The 17,363-nt window shown below is 47.1% G+C and overlaps 1 protein-coding gene across 1 annotated transcript; it reads right to left on the minus strand.

Moving 5' to 3' along the window:
- Nucleotides 1–15: 15 nt before the first annotated feature.
- Nucleotides 16–10,262, minus strand: PSMC4 (proteasome 26S subunit, ATPase 4). Its single transcript, XM_043436919.1, has 11 exons — nucleotides 10,110–10,262; nucleotides 9,124–9,222; nucleotides 8,308–8,494; nucleotides 5,259–5,405; nucleotides 5,068–5,177; nucleotides 4,871–4,964; nucleotides 1,176–1,343; nucleotides 1,014–1,090; nucleotides 705–873; nucleotides 443–498; nucleotides 16–254 (listed from the first exon to the last, which is right to left on the minus strand). The coding sequence occupies exons 1-11, from the start codon at nucleotides 10,143–10,145 to the stop codon at nucleotides 141–143; spliced, it is 1,257 nt and encodes a 418-aa protein (XP_043292854.1). The 5' UTR covers nucleotides 10,146–10,262; the 3' UTR covers nucleotides 16–140.
- Between the last annotated feature and the right edge of the window lie 7,101 nt (nucleotides 10,263–17,363).

Here is a 17,363-nt window from a genome sequence, read left to right on the forward strand (position 1 = left end):
TAAGGAGAAATTAAACAGATTTAATCATATTTGTTTAATGAATAAATCAATCCTGGGTAAAGAGGAAAGAGAACTAGGTTTGGGGAAAGAGGCTGGGGAGGTGAGAGAAGCCCCCAGCCCCTGTGGTTTGGGTAGAGGAGTCATTTGTAAAATTCATGCTCCTGTTCGTCCTTCTTGATGACTGTCTTGTATGCTTTCTCGAAGTCCTTGGCCAAAACAATGTAGCGATTCTCTCGGACAGCCAACATCCCGCTCTGTCAAGGGATAAGAGTTAAAACTTACTCCTTGCACCCCCCCGCCTCCAGTGATGGTGCAGGAAGACACAGACGCAGCCCAAGACCCAGGGAGGCAAAGAGGGACAGAAGGACCGTGGCAGAGTGGTTTCAAGAGGAAGACTCTTCACACACACCCCTGCCCAATCTAGACAGAAACCATCACTCACCTCCTGACAGATGGAGTTGATATCAGCTCCTGAAATCTTATCTGGTCTGGCCACATCTGTGGCAGATGTGTTAAGGAAACCATTCCCTGCACGACAGGGTTAACACCCAGAGCCAGAAGTTGTTCGTGGGCTGTCTTTGTTATCAGCCCTCTCCCCAGACCTTGGTCTCCCACCTGCTCAATCTGGGTGGTGGTGATGGCAGAGGTGGAGATACCACCCCCATTCCCAACGGTGACCTCCCCTTGCTTCTAAAGGAGGATACAATCTTCCAAGTCAACCTCCTCAGAGAGATTCATCTTGCTGGTGATAGTAGAGAAAATCAGTCTCTTCTGCCGGCGGTCAGGGAGTGGAAATTCAATTTTTCGGTCAAGGCGTCCCGGCCGCAGCAGGGCAGGATCCAGGGTGTCTGCTCTGTTTGTGGCCATGATCACCTGGCATTGGGGACAGGCCAGCTCAGACCTCTGTCCCTTCTACACTCTCCCTCCCCCTGCAACAGCTGTCCCCTCACAGGCCAGCCTCCATCCTTCTGATTCCCACACCACACCTCCCCTGCCCATCCTGAATCCCAAACCTTGACGTTGACGTTCTGATCGAATCCATCCATTTGATTCAGTAGCTCCAGCAGGATTCTCTGAACCTCCCTGTCAGCTGGAGAGTATGTAACACGGTCAGCCTAGGGCATCCCGTAGGCAAGGCTGCCCAAGACCCCAGGCCCTGTGTGGGCATCACTCACCCCCTGTCTGGGCATCGAATCTCTTGGTGGCAATGGCATCAATCTCATCTATGAAGATGATGGCAGGTGCGTTCTCCTTGGCCAGGCGGAACACGTCCCGGACCATGCGAGGGCCCTCGCCCAGGTATTTCTGTACGAACTCTGAGCCCACGACGCGGATGAATGCAGCTGATGGCAGGATGACAGGGGTCAGATGAGAATGGGACTCCTGCCTATAGGGCCCCATACTACTTTAACTGAAACTGAGCATCCCTTCAGGACATCCATTTCTTTGGATGCCCACTCCAAGTGGTCATGACCTGGGCAGGGTCCTAGATCCAGTCAGGAGGACCAGCTACTCACTCGTACCCCTCAGAGACCCAGCAGCCCAAATTGTGAATCCTGCCTAGGGATGTGCCATTTTTTGGCTCAACATTTAAAAATCGGGTTATTTTAAAAAATGTGTCTGTACTCCAACATGCCTCTAAAATAGAGCTAGAGGCATTCGTGGAATCCAACGTATATTTAAAAAAAAAAAAGTGGATTTTCAGAGTGCTTACAAAAACCAGCAAGAAAACAAGTTTTTCATACACTAAGGCATCATGTTGCCTCACCAGGAGCTCAGTTCCATTTGCTCCAAGGACCCACCTTTGAATACCATGCAAGAGTCAGGAATCAGCAGCACATATTCTGACGTAACAAGTGGCAATGGGGCTGACAACAGGTTTGCTTTGGGCCTGCCTCACCTTTCTATCTTTTCTTAAGAGTTTAACTTGTTTGTTAGTGTCTGGATGTGGCTCTGTGTTGCTCGGAGCAACCTTCAGGACACTCCTTCCAGGTACCACAGAGAAAGGAGACACAGAATCCACGGTGTAGACCTGGTCATAAACTAGGAGCTGTGCAGCTTGTAGCCCTGTCCTTCTCTAATATGGTGGCCACTGGCCACAAGCAAATGAAATGTGGCTGGTCCAAACAAAATGAGATGTACGCTAAGTGTGAAATACATACCAGACTTCAAAAGACAGTACCAAAAAAAGTAAAACATCTCAATAAATGTCCATCAACAAATGAACGAACAGATAAAATATGCTTTATACATATAGTGGAAAATGATTTGGCCTTTAAAAGGAAGTATGTTCTGACATATTCCAACATGGGTGAGCCCTGAAGACATTATGCTAAGTGAAAGAAGGCAGTCACGAAAAGATAAATACCATATGACTCATTCACATACATGAGGTGCCCAGAACAGGCAAATTCAGAGACTGAAAGTAGAATAGAGGGTTATCAGGGATGGTGGGAAGGGAGAAATAGGGAATTATTGTTAATGAGTACAGAGTTACAGTCTGGGATGATGAACAAGTTCTGGAAATGGACAGTGGTGATGACTGCACAGAACTGTGAATGCACTTGTCACTTGTAAATTGTACACTCACAAAGTGGTTAAAATAATAAATTTTACATTACATATATTTTACTACAATGACAAAATTATCGAAAAAACTCAAATTTCATATCTGCTACATGTTAAAATAACATTTTGAACATACCAATTAAATAAGAAATAGATATATTTTACACTTAAGTTCACCTGTTTAACGTGTTTAAAAAGAGTACTTAAAAATTTAAATTATATATATAGCTTGCATTCTACCGCTGACCCTTGAACAACACAGGGTTTAGGGGCGCCAACCCTCTGTGTAGTAGAAAATCTGTGTATAACTTTACAGCTGGCCCCCCGTATCTGCAGTTTTGCATCTGTGGATTCATCCAACCAGGCATCCTGTGAGAAAATCTGGGTACAAGTGAACTCTCGGAGTTCAAGCCTCTGTTGTTCCAGGGCCAAATGTATTTCTATTGAACTCGGCCTGTCTACAACCACCTTGCTCTCAGGACAACAGCCAAACTCTCATATTAGCACTAAGATGATTTATATTCATGCCCTTTCTGACCTCTTCAGCCTCATCTTCTGGTCCCACAGCCCCTCCTTCAGTCAGCCTTCATCAGTTATTTTCTGAGCACCTACCACAATTCAGCTACTGGGCGGGCACTGGAAACACAAAAGGACAAAATCACCAGTTCCCTGCCCCCACAGAGTTTGGTCACGTCTACTCACCACTACTCATGACTCCCTAGGTAAGTTCTTTCCCACCCCCTGGCCTTTTCAAATGCTATTCCCTCTCCTTACGGAGTGCCTGGCAGACTCCGCACACCTCTCTTCTGGGACCCCTCTCTGAGAGGCCTATGCAGAATGGATTGACAGCCCTCCTGGAGGGCTATCCCACTACCTTCCTTGAGGCATTTGCTACTCTGTAGACTGTCCCCACTGGAGGCTCACTTCCTACCATGACCTCTTGCTCACGCAGCTTCAACTATAGGGGCTTCCTCACTGTTCTGGGACATTAAGCACATACCTGCCTCAAGGCCTTTGCACCAGCGAAGTCCCTCAGCCTGACACACTCCATCTCCCAGACATTCACGTGACTCACTCTCTCAAAAGCGTATTCTAGGTCTTTACATAAATGTCACCTCAGAAGAGCCTTCCCTGACCACCTCCAGTCCTGCACATAAAGCTACAGCCCATTTTTCCCTGTCTCCCTGCCTCTTAGTTGTTCTCTTCTGGCATTTAGCACCATATGACATAGGACCTATTCATTCATCTGTTCAAGTACTTCCTCAACTAAGATATCACCTCTATGAGGTATGGAGACTTTGTTCTGTTCACGGCCATGTCTTCTGAACCTAGGACACAGCTTGTTATGTATCAGGTGCTCAATAAATATTGAATGACTGAGTTCTAAGTGTTTATTTTCCTTTTTCCTCAGCCAAACTGGGAAATTCTCCAATGCAGGAGACATGTCTGGCTCATCAACCAGGGACTGCAGAAGTTCAGTGATCTGCTAAACCAATGAATGATCACGACAATGGCTAATATTTACTATACTTACTATGTGCTGAGGTACAGTTTTAGAAGCTTTATATTGATTTAATCCTCTGAATAATCCAGAAAATCAGGAAATGGAGTCACAGAGAGGCTAACTTGCCAAGAAGTTACATAAACTAACTTACATAAGTAGTACAACCTTACATAAGAAGTTGTTAAGAGGTCCGTATTTCAAAAACCCAGGCAGCCTGACTCACTGCTTACACAATACCCTCTACTGCTCCCTGGCTTCGTACATTAAGATTTTAAGAATCCTGTTTTTAGGCTTTACAAACAGTAATACAGTGACTTTCAGACATCGTTGTTTGAAACTTACAAGAAATACATTTGTACAACCGCAGCAGACAGGTGTATGCATATTTGTGTGCGTTAAGTTGCACAAACAACATGGGCTCTTAGTATGTGGGGTGAACTCTGATGTCTTCTGTTCTGTTTTACTTTTTAAAATGCTGGTTAGAACCCATGAATTTGAACTCATAATTACTAACAGGTCATGACCCACCAAAGGAAAACTATGTTATTATTTCATTAATTCTCTCCACAATCATGCTACGAAATGAATGTTTTATTAGATGAGGAAGTTGAGGCACAAGAGTAAAGTCACCTCCCCAGGATGGCAGCACCACACGGTAAGACACATTGGGGCTTTGACCCCAGAGCCCACATTCCTAATCGCCATGCCGCGCTACTTCCTGGGGAGGATGAGAGAGCTGAGGGCAAGGCTGGAAAAGCCCAGAAGACCAGAGCTTGGGGGAGGGGCCAAGCGGCTCACCTGTCGTGTGATGAGCCACGGCCTTGGCCAGCATGGTCTTCCCGCAGCCAGGTGGGCCGTACATGAGGACGCCTCGGGGTGGATCGATGCCGATCTGAAGCCCAGAGGTGGAGAGAAGGATGAGCCAGGGAGTCTGTCACCAGCTGGAGACCCAGCGGACCCGGCCTCTCCCTCCCCTGCCAGATCTGGCTCCTTACCTGCTTGTAGAGCTCGAAGTGTGTGAGTGGGAGCTCCACGGCCTCCCGCACCTCCTGCTTCTGGATGTCCATGCCCCCGATATCCGCATACATCACGTCTGGCTTCTGATCTGGTGGGAGAGCAGAGCTGGGGCTCCCAGCCTGGCCCGCAGGGTCCCTTCAGGCCTCCCCGGCCCTGGGCTCCCCCTCACCTGAGGTGAGCATCATGATGCTGCTGTCGGCCTCGGGAGGCAGCACGTCCACCAGGGCGTTGCTGTGCTTGTGGAGGGCCACCGAGGCGTTGGGCTTGAGTAGCTCCCGGTCAATGGTGCTCAGGATGCGCACATAGTAGTTGGAGCCTTTGTGAAGGACGAGAAGGGAAAGGGGAAAATGAGAAGCTGCAGATTCTACCCCTAACTCTGGAGCTCCAGACCAGGTGACCAGCAGCCCCCTGGAATGCCCCGCCCTGGATGTCCCCCAGCACGTCTCCCTCACTGCCTCAGTGTGCTCTCCTATCTCCCCCGACCTGTGCTCCTCCTCCTGGGCCCCTGTCTCGGGGAGGCCTGTGGTCCCGAGTCACTAGAGAGTGACCTAAGCCTCATCCTGGGCTTTCCTCTGTTTCCCTCCATAGCCTGTCAGTCATCATGGCCTTCCGCTAGCCTCCTAAAGTGTTTCTCTGACCAGTCCCTCCCCTCCTCCCCAGGGACCTCTGCCCCGATTCAGCACCATCCTCTCCTATCTAATTTATTATTTGTTTATGACTGCACTGACTCTTTGTTGCTTTCTTTACGAGAGGGCTTTCTCTGCTTGCAGTGAGCAGGGGCTATTCTCTAGTGCAGAGCATGGGCTCTAGGGCACACGGGCTTCCGTAGTTGCGGTGCATGGGTTTAGCTGCCCTGCGGCATGTGGAATATTCCTGGACCAGGGCTTGAACTTGTGTCCCCTGCACTGGCAGGTGGACTCTCTACCACTAGACCAGCAGGGAATTCCTCCGTTCCCATCGAGGTCTCTGCCACAGACTCTTGGCTTGCCCAGACTCCTCTATCTCACCTCCCCAGTCCACCTTCTACATTTCTGGTAGTGACACACACATCTCCTTCCGGTCTCAATCTTTCTCCTGACCTCCAGACTTGGCTGTCCTGTAGCCTCCCAGACACTTCCCTGTAATGTTCCAGGCTGCCCTCACTCTCTCGACAAGGCTGCTTTCCTGCCCATGTCGCCATCTCAGAGAGAGCCACTCTGAGTTCAACAGATCAAAGACACACTCACTTTGGATCTCTCCCCCCCTTCACTACCAACTCCAGGGTCCAGTCACACACCTTTCCCCACAAGCTTTACAATCATATGGCTTGATCTGGAGGAGCAGAGGCCAGAAGCAAGAAAAGACAGGTAAGACGCAGAAACAATGACCATCAGGAAGGCAGCACCTAGACCCATGTTAATAACAGCAGCTCTCACATAATAACTGAGTCCTAACCAGAGCCCAATCTCGCTTCACCTATGTTTTCAAATTGCATGTCCCAACTCAGTCCCAAAGAAAGGCAGTGCCAAAGAATGTTCAAACTGCCGCACGACTGCAGTCATCTCACACGCTAGTAAAATAATGCTCAAAATTCTCCAAGCCAGGCTTCAGCAGTATGTGAACCGTGAACTTCCAGATGTTCAAGCTGGTTTTAGAAAAGACAGAGGAACCAGAGATCAAATTCCCAACATCCACTGGATCATCGAAAAAGCAAGAGAGCTCCAAAAAAACATCTATTTCTACTTTACCGACTACGCCAAAGCCTTTGACTGTGTGGATCACAACAAACTGTGGAAAATTCTCAAAGAGATGGGAATACCAGACCACCTTAGCTGCCTTCTGAGAAACCTGTGTGCAGGTCAAGAAGCAACAGTTAGAACTGGACATGGAATAACAGACTGGTTCCAAATCGGGAAAGGAGTACACCAAGGCTATATATTGTCACCCTGCTTATTTAACTCATATGCAGAGTACATCATGAGAAACCCTGGGCTGGAGGAAGCACAAGCTGGAATCAAGATTGCCAGGAGAAATATCAACAACCTCAGATATGCAGATGATACCACCCTTATGGCAGAAAGTGAAGAAGAACTAAGAGCCTCTTGATGAAAGTGAAGGAGGAGAGTGAAGAAGTTGGCTTAAAGCTCAACATTCAAAAAACTAAGATCATGGCATCTGGTCCCATCACTTCATGGCAAATAGATGGGGAAACAGTGGCTGCTTTATTTTTCTGGGCTCCAAAATCACTGCAGATGGTGATTGCAGTCATGAAATTAAAAAGACGCTTACTCATTGGAAGGAAAGTTATGACCAACCTAGACAGCATATTAAAAAGCAGAGACATTACTTTGCCAACAAAGGTCTGTCTAGTCAAGGCTATGGTTTTCCCAATAATCATGTATGGATGTGAGAGTTGGACTATAAAGAAAGCTGACTGCCGAAGAACTGATGTTTTTGAAGTGTGGTGTTGGAGAAGACTTTTTTTTTTTTGGCCCTACTCCCTGGAGAAGACTCTTGAGAGTCCCTTGGACTGCAAGGAGATCCAACCAGTCCATCCTAAAGGAAGATCAGTCCTGAGTGTTCATTGGAAAGACTGATGTTGAAGCTGAAACTCCAATACTTTGGCCACCTGATGCAAAGAGGTGACTTATTTGAAAAGACCCTGATGCTGGGAAAGATTGAGGGTAAGAGGATAAGGGGACGACAGAGGATGAGATGGTTGGATGGCATCACTGACTCAATGGACATGAGTTTGGGTAGGCTCTGGGAGTTGGTATTGGACAGGGAGGCCTGGTGTGCTGTGGTTCATGGGGTCGCAGAGTCGGACATGACTGAGCAACTGAACTGAACTGAACTGAGTAGTAGTTGTGAAATTATTTTAGATAGTCATGACCAGAATGCTGTTTAAAACAAAACAGAATGGAACAGAATAGAAAACTACAGTATCACACCACAATGAGGCTAAAAACCTTCAGTCAAACTTTTACTGTATAAGTTATATATACATACTTATAGAGAACAGTGAAAGGGAGAGAACATAAAATATGTAAAATATATTTCTACTTTTGCATCAGACTGAAAATACTCTGAAAAACACTATTACACCTAAACACTAAAAACACTATCTTCCCTTGTTTGCCATTGTAAGTTCCTGGCACATGGCAGGAAATAGTTAACAGCTGTTGAATGGACAGATGGGTAAACAACCCCCCCCCACCCCACCCCCCAGCGCCATGTACCTGTGGTGGAGCCCACGATGGCTGTATTCTGATCCACAGCCTCCAGAAACTGCCCGATAACCAATGGGATGCTCTGAATTCGTTTCACCTCCTCCTGGGCATGGAGGAATTCCTTCTTCAGGTTCTTTTGCTCATCCTTGATATACTCCTCCTGCACCTCCAGGAACTCCAGCTCCTGCTGCAGCTTCTGTGAGCAGACAGTGGAGAAGCAGGGGATGGTTCCAGGCCTTGCTGAGCCAAGGAATGAAGGTAGGGGAAGTATGGGATGCTGAGCCCTGCGCAGGGTCCAGACTGGTTTTGTTTTGTTAATTTTTTTTATTAGCATATAGTTGATTTACAATGTTGTGTTAGTTTCAAGTATATACCAAAGTGAATCAGTTATACATATACCCACTCTTTTTTCTTAGTTTCTTTTCCCATTTAGGACATTACAGAGTATAGAGTTGAGTTCCCTGTCTTATTCCCTGGTAAAGATCCCCTGGAAAAGAAAACGGTATCCTTTTCCAGTATTCTTTTTTATTTATTTTTTAATTGAAGGATAATTGCTTGACATAATTTTGTTGCTTTCTGCCAAATATCAGCAAGAATCAGCCATAAGTATGCATATGTCCCCTCCCTCTTGTACCTCCCTCCCCATACCACTCCTTTAGGTTTTTACAGAGCCCCTGTTTGCCACTCCAGTATTCCTGCCTGGGAAATCCCATGGACATATGTGCCTCCTGGGCTCCAGTCCATGGGGTCACAAAGAGTCAGACAGGACTTAGTGACTAAACAACAACTACAACGTTGATACTTTGCGGACTGTCTTGAATGTACCTTGTAGCGGCTGTAGAGATCCTCCAGGTCCTCTGGCTCAGGCCCCAGGAAGGACAGGCCAGTCTGGGGCCGTGACACAGACAGGGCTGGGATCTCATCCTAGGCCACGGAGGGAAATTCAGGTTGGAAGAAGGTCCCCTTATGAAAAAATCTAAAGCCCCCCTCCCCACTTCACCATGAAGTCACTTGGCCCCTAATAGGTTCCTGACATCATTCAGCACCCTAAATAGATCCTGGGAACTTCTCAGCCCCCTAAAGAGGTTCCTGAAGTCACCCAGCTCCTAACAAGCTCCTCGGTCACACAGCCTTCCAAACAGATCTTCTGGTATCATATGCCACTTGTAACATGTCCTCAATGTCCCAACTGCCATCTATGGCCTAAATGTCTGATCAACTCCTTACCAGACCCCAATGCCCTCCAGCCCCCCTCAACAGGTTCGAAATACTACAGGGATGCCTCAATTGACGGTGAAAATCACCATGCCTTCATACAGTCCTGGTATTACTGTTACCCCCCAAATATCCCTCATGAACTCCAACTCACATTAGGCCCATATGTCACCCAGCTCCCAGGCAGGCCCCAAACATCACTCGGCCAGATCACAGATATTACTTGGCGCTCCAACACCAGCTAAGCCCCAAATATCAGTCAGCTCCCCAGCTCAGCCTAATATATCATTCGGCCCCATGGCTGAATCCCATACATCACCCATCCCTAATGCCCCCGGGCCCAGCGATGTCACAGCATTCCACCTAAACCTCGAAATCATTCAGCCCCAAAGAACCTCTAGCGTCACCGTTTCCCCAGCCCCGCTTCCCAAGCCCTACTATCATCACTCATCCACCCAGCCCAGGCCTCGGATCGGCACGAAGCTCTCTACTCAGGCCTCCGAAATCACTCAGACCCACGCCTGGCTCCCCAGAGTCACTCAGAATCCGATCCAGGTCGGCTTCGCCCTCTCCCCGCGACCGAGGCCCCACCACACCTGAGCTTTCTCCACCAGGATGCCTATCTCCTCCATAGTGACCAAGCCGGCCTCTGTGTGGCCCGGCCTAATCCAGTCACCGCTTCCGCTGACGCCACCGGAAAGCAAGGCCTGGATGGGTTCTGGGAAACGTAGTTTAAGACATCGGTGAGAGAAGGCTGAATGGGCGCGGTAGGTAAAGTGCAGGGCGGCTCCGTCCTGAGCTCCTCCCCCAAGACTTGCTTCTGCGCACTTCGTACCTCGCGGGCGCGCGGGAGGGCCCGGCGGTGCGCGTGCGCAATAGCGCGCGGAGCCGCAGTCTCGCGCGGCCTTTTCCGGCGCTGGTTTTCTTGACAGCAGGTGGCGCTGCCGGCATTGGTTTTTTTCAAACCAGGGAATCTCCGAGATCTGTCAGATCTGGCCAAGTGCTATTCTTGTTTAGAGGCTTGGGCAGGGTTCCGCAGACTGGGGTCTTTAACGGGGTTTCCAAGTGGGCTGCAGCCGAGGCTTGCCCTCCGCGCGGAGCCAGGAAGACCAAGGCTACTCGTAAAGGGTGACACCCCTTACCCAGCTCCAGCCCCGGGGTGAGGAGCTCCAAGCCCGCCATTACCGGTAGCCGCGAATCGAGTAGAACCCACGCATTACGGATGGAGAAAGTGAGGCAGCGCTGCCAGGAGTTGGGTCACTCGGGAGACCTGCAGATCTATACCAGGCCCTGTTGTTTAAGTTTTTACGTGCTCAATTCATTGAATCTTGACAGACATTATGTTCCTTCTTTCACTGTGAAAGAGACTAGAGCGCCGGGGGCCCAGATCTTCTTCTGTCTACAAAGCCTGTGCTTCCGGCCACGGGAAAACACTGCTGCTTATCACACCAGCTACAGTTTTGTTAAGTAAACTTTGTATTCAAGTACAGAGACGTATACATATCATTAATGTACCGTTCAACAGATTTGCACAAAGCGAACACACCCATGGCTTTCAGGTGGCACTAGTGGTAAAGAATCTGCCTGTCAGTGCCGGATATGCAAGAGACACGGGTTCGAACCCTGGGGTTGGGGAAGATGCCCTGGAGAAGGAAATGACAACCCACTCCAGTATTCTTGGGCTTCCCTGGTATCTCAGCTGGTAAAGAATCCGCCTGCAATGCAAGAGACCCGGATTTGATCCCCGGTCAGGAAGATCCCCTGGAGAAGGAAATGAAAACCCACTCCAGTATTCTTGCCTGGAGAATCCCATAGACAGAGGAACCTGGTGAGCTCTGGTCTATAAGGTCGCACAGAGTTGGACATGACTGAAGTGACTTAGCAGCAGCAGCAGCATACATGGGAGAACTCAGAAAAACTGAGTAATCCCTTAAATATCTTAATTATCTCTCCTCTTCTACCTGTATCATTTCTAGATTTCTGTCTTTGAGCTGTCTTCCATGTGGTCTGCCCTGTTTCCAATTTTTTCTAATGGTTCTTTATCTCATATATTGAGTCCGTCAGGTCCAGTTCTGTTTGGTTATTATTTTTATTTTGAGTTTCAATTTCCTTGGTATTCTTTCTGTTCATTATTTTTATTCCTGAGTTTACCAAACTGCCTTTCTGAGTTTTCTTGCAGCTCACTGAGTTTCTTCATGACAGGTATTTTGAAGTCTCTATCAATTAGATAGCAATATTCTGTGACTTTAAGTTTGGTTTCTGGAGAATTGCTACTTTCTTTTTGTGATACTGTGTTACCATGGTTCTTCAAGGTGCTTGATATGTTGCTCCTACGCTGATACATTGTTCTTGACTGACTTATTTGGAGCAGTGAACAACTCCTTTAGGTAAAACTTGTTTTCCTTATACTTGGTTGTAAGGATTCAACGTTTGCAATAAGAGGCCTTTCTTGTGATGGGAGTAAAGGAGGAGAGTGAAAGAGCTGGCTTAAAGCTAAATTTTTTTTTTTTTTTTAAAACCTAAGAACATGCCATCTGGCCCTATTTAGTTCAGTTCAGTTCATTCACTCAGTCGTGTCCGACTCTTTGCGACCCCATGAATCACAGCACGCCAGGCCTCCCTGTCCATCACCAACTCCCGGAGTTTACTCAAACTCATGTCCATCGAGTCGGTGATGCCATCCAGCCATCTCATTCTCTGTCGTCCCCTTCTCCTCCTGCCCCTAATCCCTCCCAGCATCAGGGTCTTTTCCAATGAGTCAACTCTTCGCATGAGGTCCCCATTACTTCATGGCAAATAGAAGGGGAGGAGGTGGAAGAAGTGACAGAGTTCCTCTTCTTGGGCTGTAAAATCACTGTGGATAGTGACTGCAGCCGTGACATCAAAAGACAGTTGCTTCTCAGCAGGAAAGCTATGACAAACCTAAACTGTGTTGAAAAGCAGAGACATTACGCTACTGACAAAGTATAGTCAAGGCTATGGTCTTCCCAGTTATCACATACGGTTGTGACAGCTGGACTGTAAAGAAGGCAGAGTGTTGAAGAATTGATGCCTTCGAACTGTGGTGCTGGAGAAGATTCCTGAGAGTCCCTTGGATGGCGAGGAGATCAAACCGGTCAATCTTAAGGGAAATCAACCCTGAGTATTCATTGGAAGGACTGATGCTGAAGTTCCCATATTTTGGTCACCTGATTCGAACAGCTGATACATTGGAAAAGTCCCTGACGCTGGAAAAGATTGAGGGCAGAAGGAGAAGAGAGCATCAGAGGATAAGATGACTGGATGGCAGCACTGAATCAATGGACATGAACTTGGGCAAATTTCGGGAAACGGTGAGGAACAGGGAGGCCTGGCCTCCTGCAGTCCATGAGGTCACAAAGTCAAGACACAACTGTGTGACTGAACAACAACAACTTGTGCCTTCCAGTAGGTGATGCTATAGCGCAAGCTTTGGAGTTCTCTTACCTGAGCTACCTCTGGTTATGAAAGTGAAAGTATTAGTCACTTAGTCCTGTCTCTTTGCGACCCCATGGACCCCACGGACTGTAGCCCGCCAGGCTCCTCTGTCCATGAAATCCTCCAGGCAAGAATACCGGGCTGGGTAGCCGTTCCCTTGATTGAACCTGAGTCTCCTGCATTGCAAGCAGATTCTTTACATCGGAGCCACTAGGAATCCCCCAATTTTGGGGGATTATACATATAGAATATTTGAGAATGAGCACTTTCCACTCTTAGAGGCAGGTTTGATCCCTAGGTCAGGAAGGTCCCTTGGAGGCAGGATGGCAACCCACTCCAGTATTCTTGCCTGAAGAATCCCATGGATAGAGGAGGAGCCTGGCGGGTGAAGCCGGGCGGGCCACATCCCATGGGGTGGCAAAAGAGTCAGACATGACTTATCGATGAGACAACACCTTTCAGTTCTCCACTACCTCTGTTGGTGGTGTCCCCTGTGCCCTCATTGTTGCTGTGTTTTGGTGCCTTGCTGCTGCCAATGTTGCTGGCATCGCCACCTGGAGCACTGGGAGGGTACATGCCTCCACCATGTCTGGGGTCTCCTGGCTCTGCCACAGGGGGGATCCAGGATGGCAGGCATCTCTGCCATGACCAGAGTGGTCAGGTTGGTGGGCTCTGCTGCTGCAGACAGGGCAGGCGCTGGAGCTGTGGGTCCCCTTGTAGCAGAATGGACAGGGTCACAGGCCCTGCTGCTGCTACTGTGACTCCCTGTGGCTTCGAGCATTGCTGCAACTGGGAGGTTGCTGTCACGGGTACTGTCTCCCCTGATGCCACTGGTTTCTCAGCAAGATCAGCTACTGTGGCCAGGTTCCAGGGATCAGGTCATGAACCACCTTGGCTGTCCCCCTTCTTCTGCCTCCTCTGTGTGTTCCAATCCACCTACCTTCAGATACACACTTCTGAGGAATTCTCTGGTGTTCTGATGTGTTGGGAAGAGGCACCTTTGCTGAGTTATGGGTGTTTTGCTGGTTGTGGATTGAAGGGGAGAGACAAAGGGAGTGTCTTAAGCTGCCGTGATGCTGAAGTCACTCCTAAAATCAGGCAGCATAGTTTTTCGTTTTGTTTTTTAAATTGTATTTATTTACTTTGACTGTGCTGGGTCTTCTTTGCTGTGCAAGGGCATTTTCTAGTCGCAGGGAGCAGGGGCTACTCTCTAGATCCAGCACACAGGCTTCTCACTGTGGTGGCTTCTTTTGTTGTGGAGCGTGGGCTCTAGGGCACAGCTTCAGTAGTTGTGTCACGTCAGTTTAGTTGCCCCTTAGCATGCAGGATCTTCTGGGAACAGGGATCAAACCCATGTTCTGTGCATTGGCAGGCAGATTCCTAACCACTGGACCATCAAGGAAGTCCAGACAGCATACAATTTTAATCTAAACTGACAATCTCTGCCTTTATTTGGTATGTTTCATTCATTTATGTGTAATGCAATTATTAATAAATTGGACTTAGATCTATCATTTTATTATTTGTTTTCTGTTTGTTCCCCCTGTGTTTTGTTCTTATCTTTTCCCCTTTTTGCCTTCTTTTGAGTTTGAGTTGTTTTCATTTAATTACTGTATTGGTTTCCCCAACACCTCCTCCCCTCTCCCCCATACACTTGCTGCTAATAGGTGATCCTTCCCTGTCCTCTGAAAAGAGAGTTTCTTAAAATTTTTATGCCTTTGTTTGCTGCCCCGATCTGGGATTTGGATCGCCATCTGGTTAAAGTTGGGCTTCCTTGGTGGTCAGACAATAAAGAATCTGCCTGCAATTCAGGAGACCCGGATTCGATCCCAGGGTTGGAAAGAGACCCTGGAGAACTGAACGGCTACTGACTCCAATATTCTTGCCTGGAGAATTCCATGGACTGAGGAGCTGGGTGGGCTACATTCCATGGGGTCACAGAGAGTCTGAGCAACTAACACTTTCACTTCTTCATTGGTTAAAGTAGGAAGATACAGGAAGGTAAAAAAAACCCACAAAACTTTACCACCATATCAGTAATTTTTCAGATTTTGACTTCCCTTCCCAACCTGCCTTCTCTCAATTACTTTTCAGGATTCTTGGGAAGTTGTTTTATGTTTTCTGGCTAGAACTTTTAGTTGTAATTAGTGAGAGCTTACTTGTAGTAGGCTTGACCAATCTTAATGAGAATCATAAGGAAACACACACAAAAAATCGGCCGAGAAGAGGGACATTATTTTGAGTTTTTCAAGTATCTTTTATGTCCTGCTTAATTGAAAACAGTTGAATCCTGGTATCTGCTTCTGCATTCAGTGTATTGTGAAGCGTTGTTTTGGGTGAAGTATATTAGGAAAATCTGGCCTCACATGTATAAGCAGTTATAGAGGTATATTTAAAAGATTTACTAAAAATATTATAAAAAGGTGTATTGAAAAGATTTGTATCTAAAAGAAAAATGTGGCTCTTTTTTTTTAAACACTACAGCAGAACTCTTCAAATGGTAGTTTCTTAAAGGTTAGTTGCAATGTGCAGTCTGAAACCGTATCAACAAAATTTTAGAAACTCTATTGGTCTGTCTTGCACTTTGAAGAGACCTTTTAAAATATTATTTAATTTTATTTTTGGTTGTGCTGCATTTTCATCGCTGCGTGGGCTTTTCTCTAGTTGTGGAGAGCGAGGGCTACTCTCCAGTCGTGGTGCTTGGGCTTCTCATTGCAGTGGCTTCTCTTACTCATTGTGAAGTACAGGCTCTAGTGTGTGCATGCTTCAGTAGTTGTGGTTCTCGGGCCCTAGAGCATAGGTCAATAGTTGTGGCGCAGGGCTTAGGTGGGCTTCTCAGGTGGTGCTAGTGGTAAAGAACCCGCCTGCCAAAGCAGGAGACATAAGAGATGAGGGTTCGATCCCTGGGTGGGGAAGATCCCCTGGAGAAGGGAACAGCAACCCACTCCAGTATTCTTGCCTGGAGAATCTCATGGACAGAGGAGCCTGATGGGCTGCAGTCCATGGGGTCGCAGAGTCGGACACCACTGAGGCCACTTAGCAGCGGCAGCAGGGGCTCAGGTGCCCTGCAGCATGCCCTGCAGCATGTGGGATCTTCCCCGATCAGGGATCAAACATGCATCTCCTGCATTGGCAGGCAGATTTTTTCTTTACCACTGAGCCACCAGGGAAGCCCTTGAGTACATCTTTTACCTATTCACTGTTTTGTAACATCATGCATCAGATAACTGGAAAATATTGCTGTAGTGAGTTATTCAATTTTTCAAAAATGTTGAAACATTTCATTATATAATATCAAAAAAAAATCATAGTCATAAGTATCCACATTGATCTTATCAGAAAATCTGTAAATATTTAGAAGGTTGTTAGACACAAGGTGGCAGATATGTGTTTCTCCTTGAAGGTTCAGATTTTATCATCTGTCACAAATTCAGTCAGTTATTATCCTTAAAGGGGAGTTTCACTTTGTTCTTTTTCAGAAAATACCTGCCAGATAATCAAGTCTATGGTTTTAAAATTGTTCTTTCAATGTAAAAAAAAAAAAGTTATGCTATGACAAAAGCTGGCAGTACAGTTCATAACTCAAATAATCAAACAAATGCTTTTTCTTGAGACAGTCATCATATATCATTATGCAGCTTTATATATACCTTGCATTTTGTCATGCAGTATATTAAAGTGATATGTACTCAAGGGTGGAGATTTCATGGAATTAATCATTTAAAAACTGGATATTATTATTTTTTGCTATGAGTGCTTGTGTAGAATACAATAATTTCTAGGACGCTGGGTGCCGTTGCCTTGATTTGCAACAAGAGACAGGAGTTTTTCTTAGTTGCAGCACGTGGGATCTTCGTTGCGTCATGTGTAATCTTTTGCCGCGGCGCATAGACTCTGCAGTTTAGGCACCCAGGCTTCAGTAACTGTGGCACATGGACTCTCTAGTTGTGACGTGCCAGCTCTGGAGCTCACAGGCTCAGTAGCTGCAGTGTGAGAGTTTAGTTGCTCCTTGGCATATGGGATCTGAGTTCTCTGACCAGGAATCAAACCCACGTCCCCTACATGCAAGGTGAATTCTTAAGCACCAGACCATCAAGGAACTCCCAAGAGACAGGATTTTTACCTGCTGCTGTTTTTGCAGATTTTAACATAATGCAAAATCCGAATAACATCTTAGATTTGCTATGAAAATAAGCTTGACCCAGGGGACCCCCTGAAAGCATTGAGGAGATGCAGGGGTCTGCAGATCCACTTTGAAAAGCACTCTACTAACAGAAAAGATAAGGGAAACATTTGTGGGTCTCCTACAGGAATAACAAGAATAAAAATGGATCTCACTTAACTCAGCCAGGAGGTTAGAGCCAGAGAGACCTGAAGAATAAGTAGGAATTAGA

Source organism: Cervus canadensis, chromosome 18, assembly GCF_019320065.1.
Source record: "Cervus canadensis isolate Bull #8, Minnesota chromosome 18, ASM1932006v1, whole genome shotgun sequence".
Lineage (NCBI taxonomy): Eukaryota > Metazoa > Chordata > Mammalia > Artiodactyla > Cervidae > Cervus > Cervus canadensis.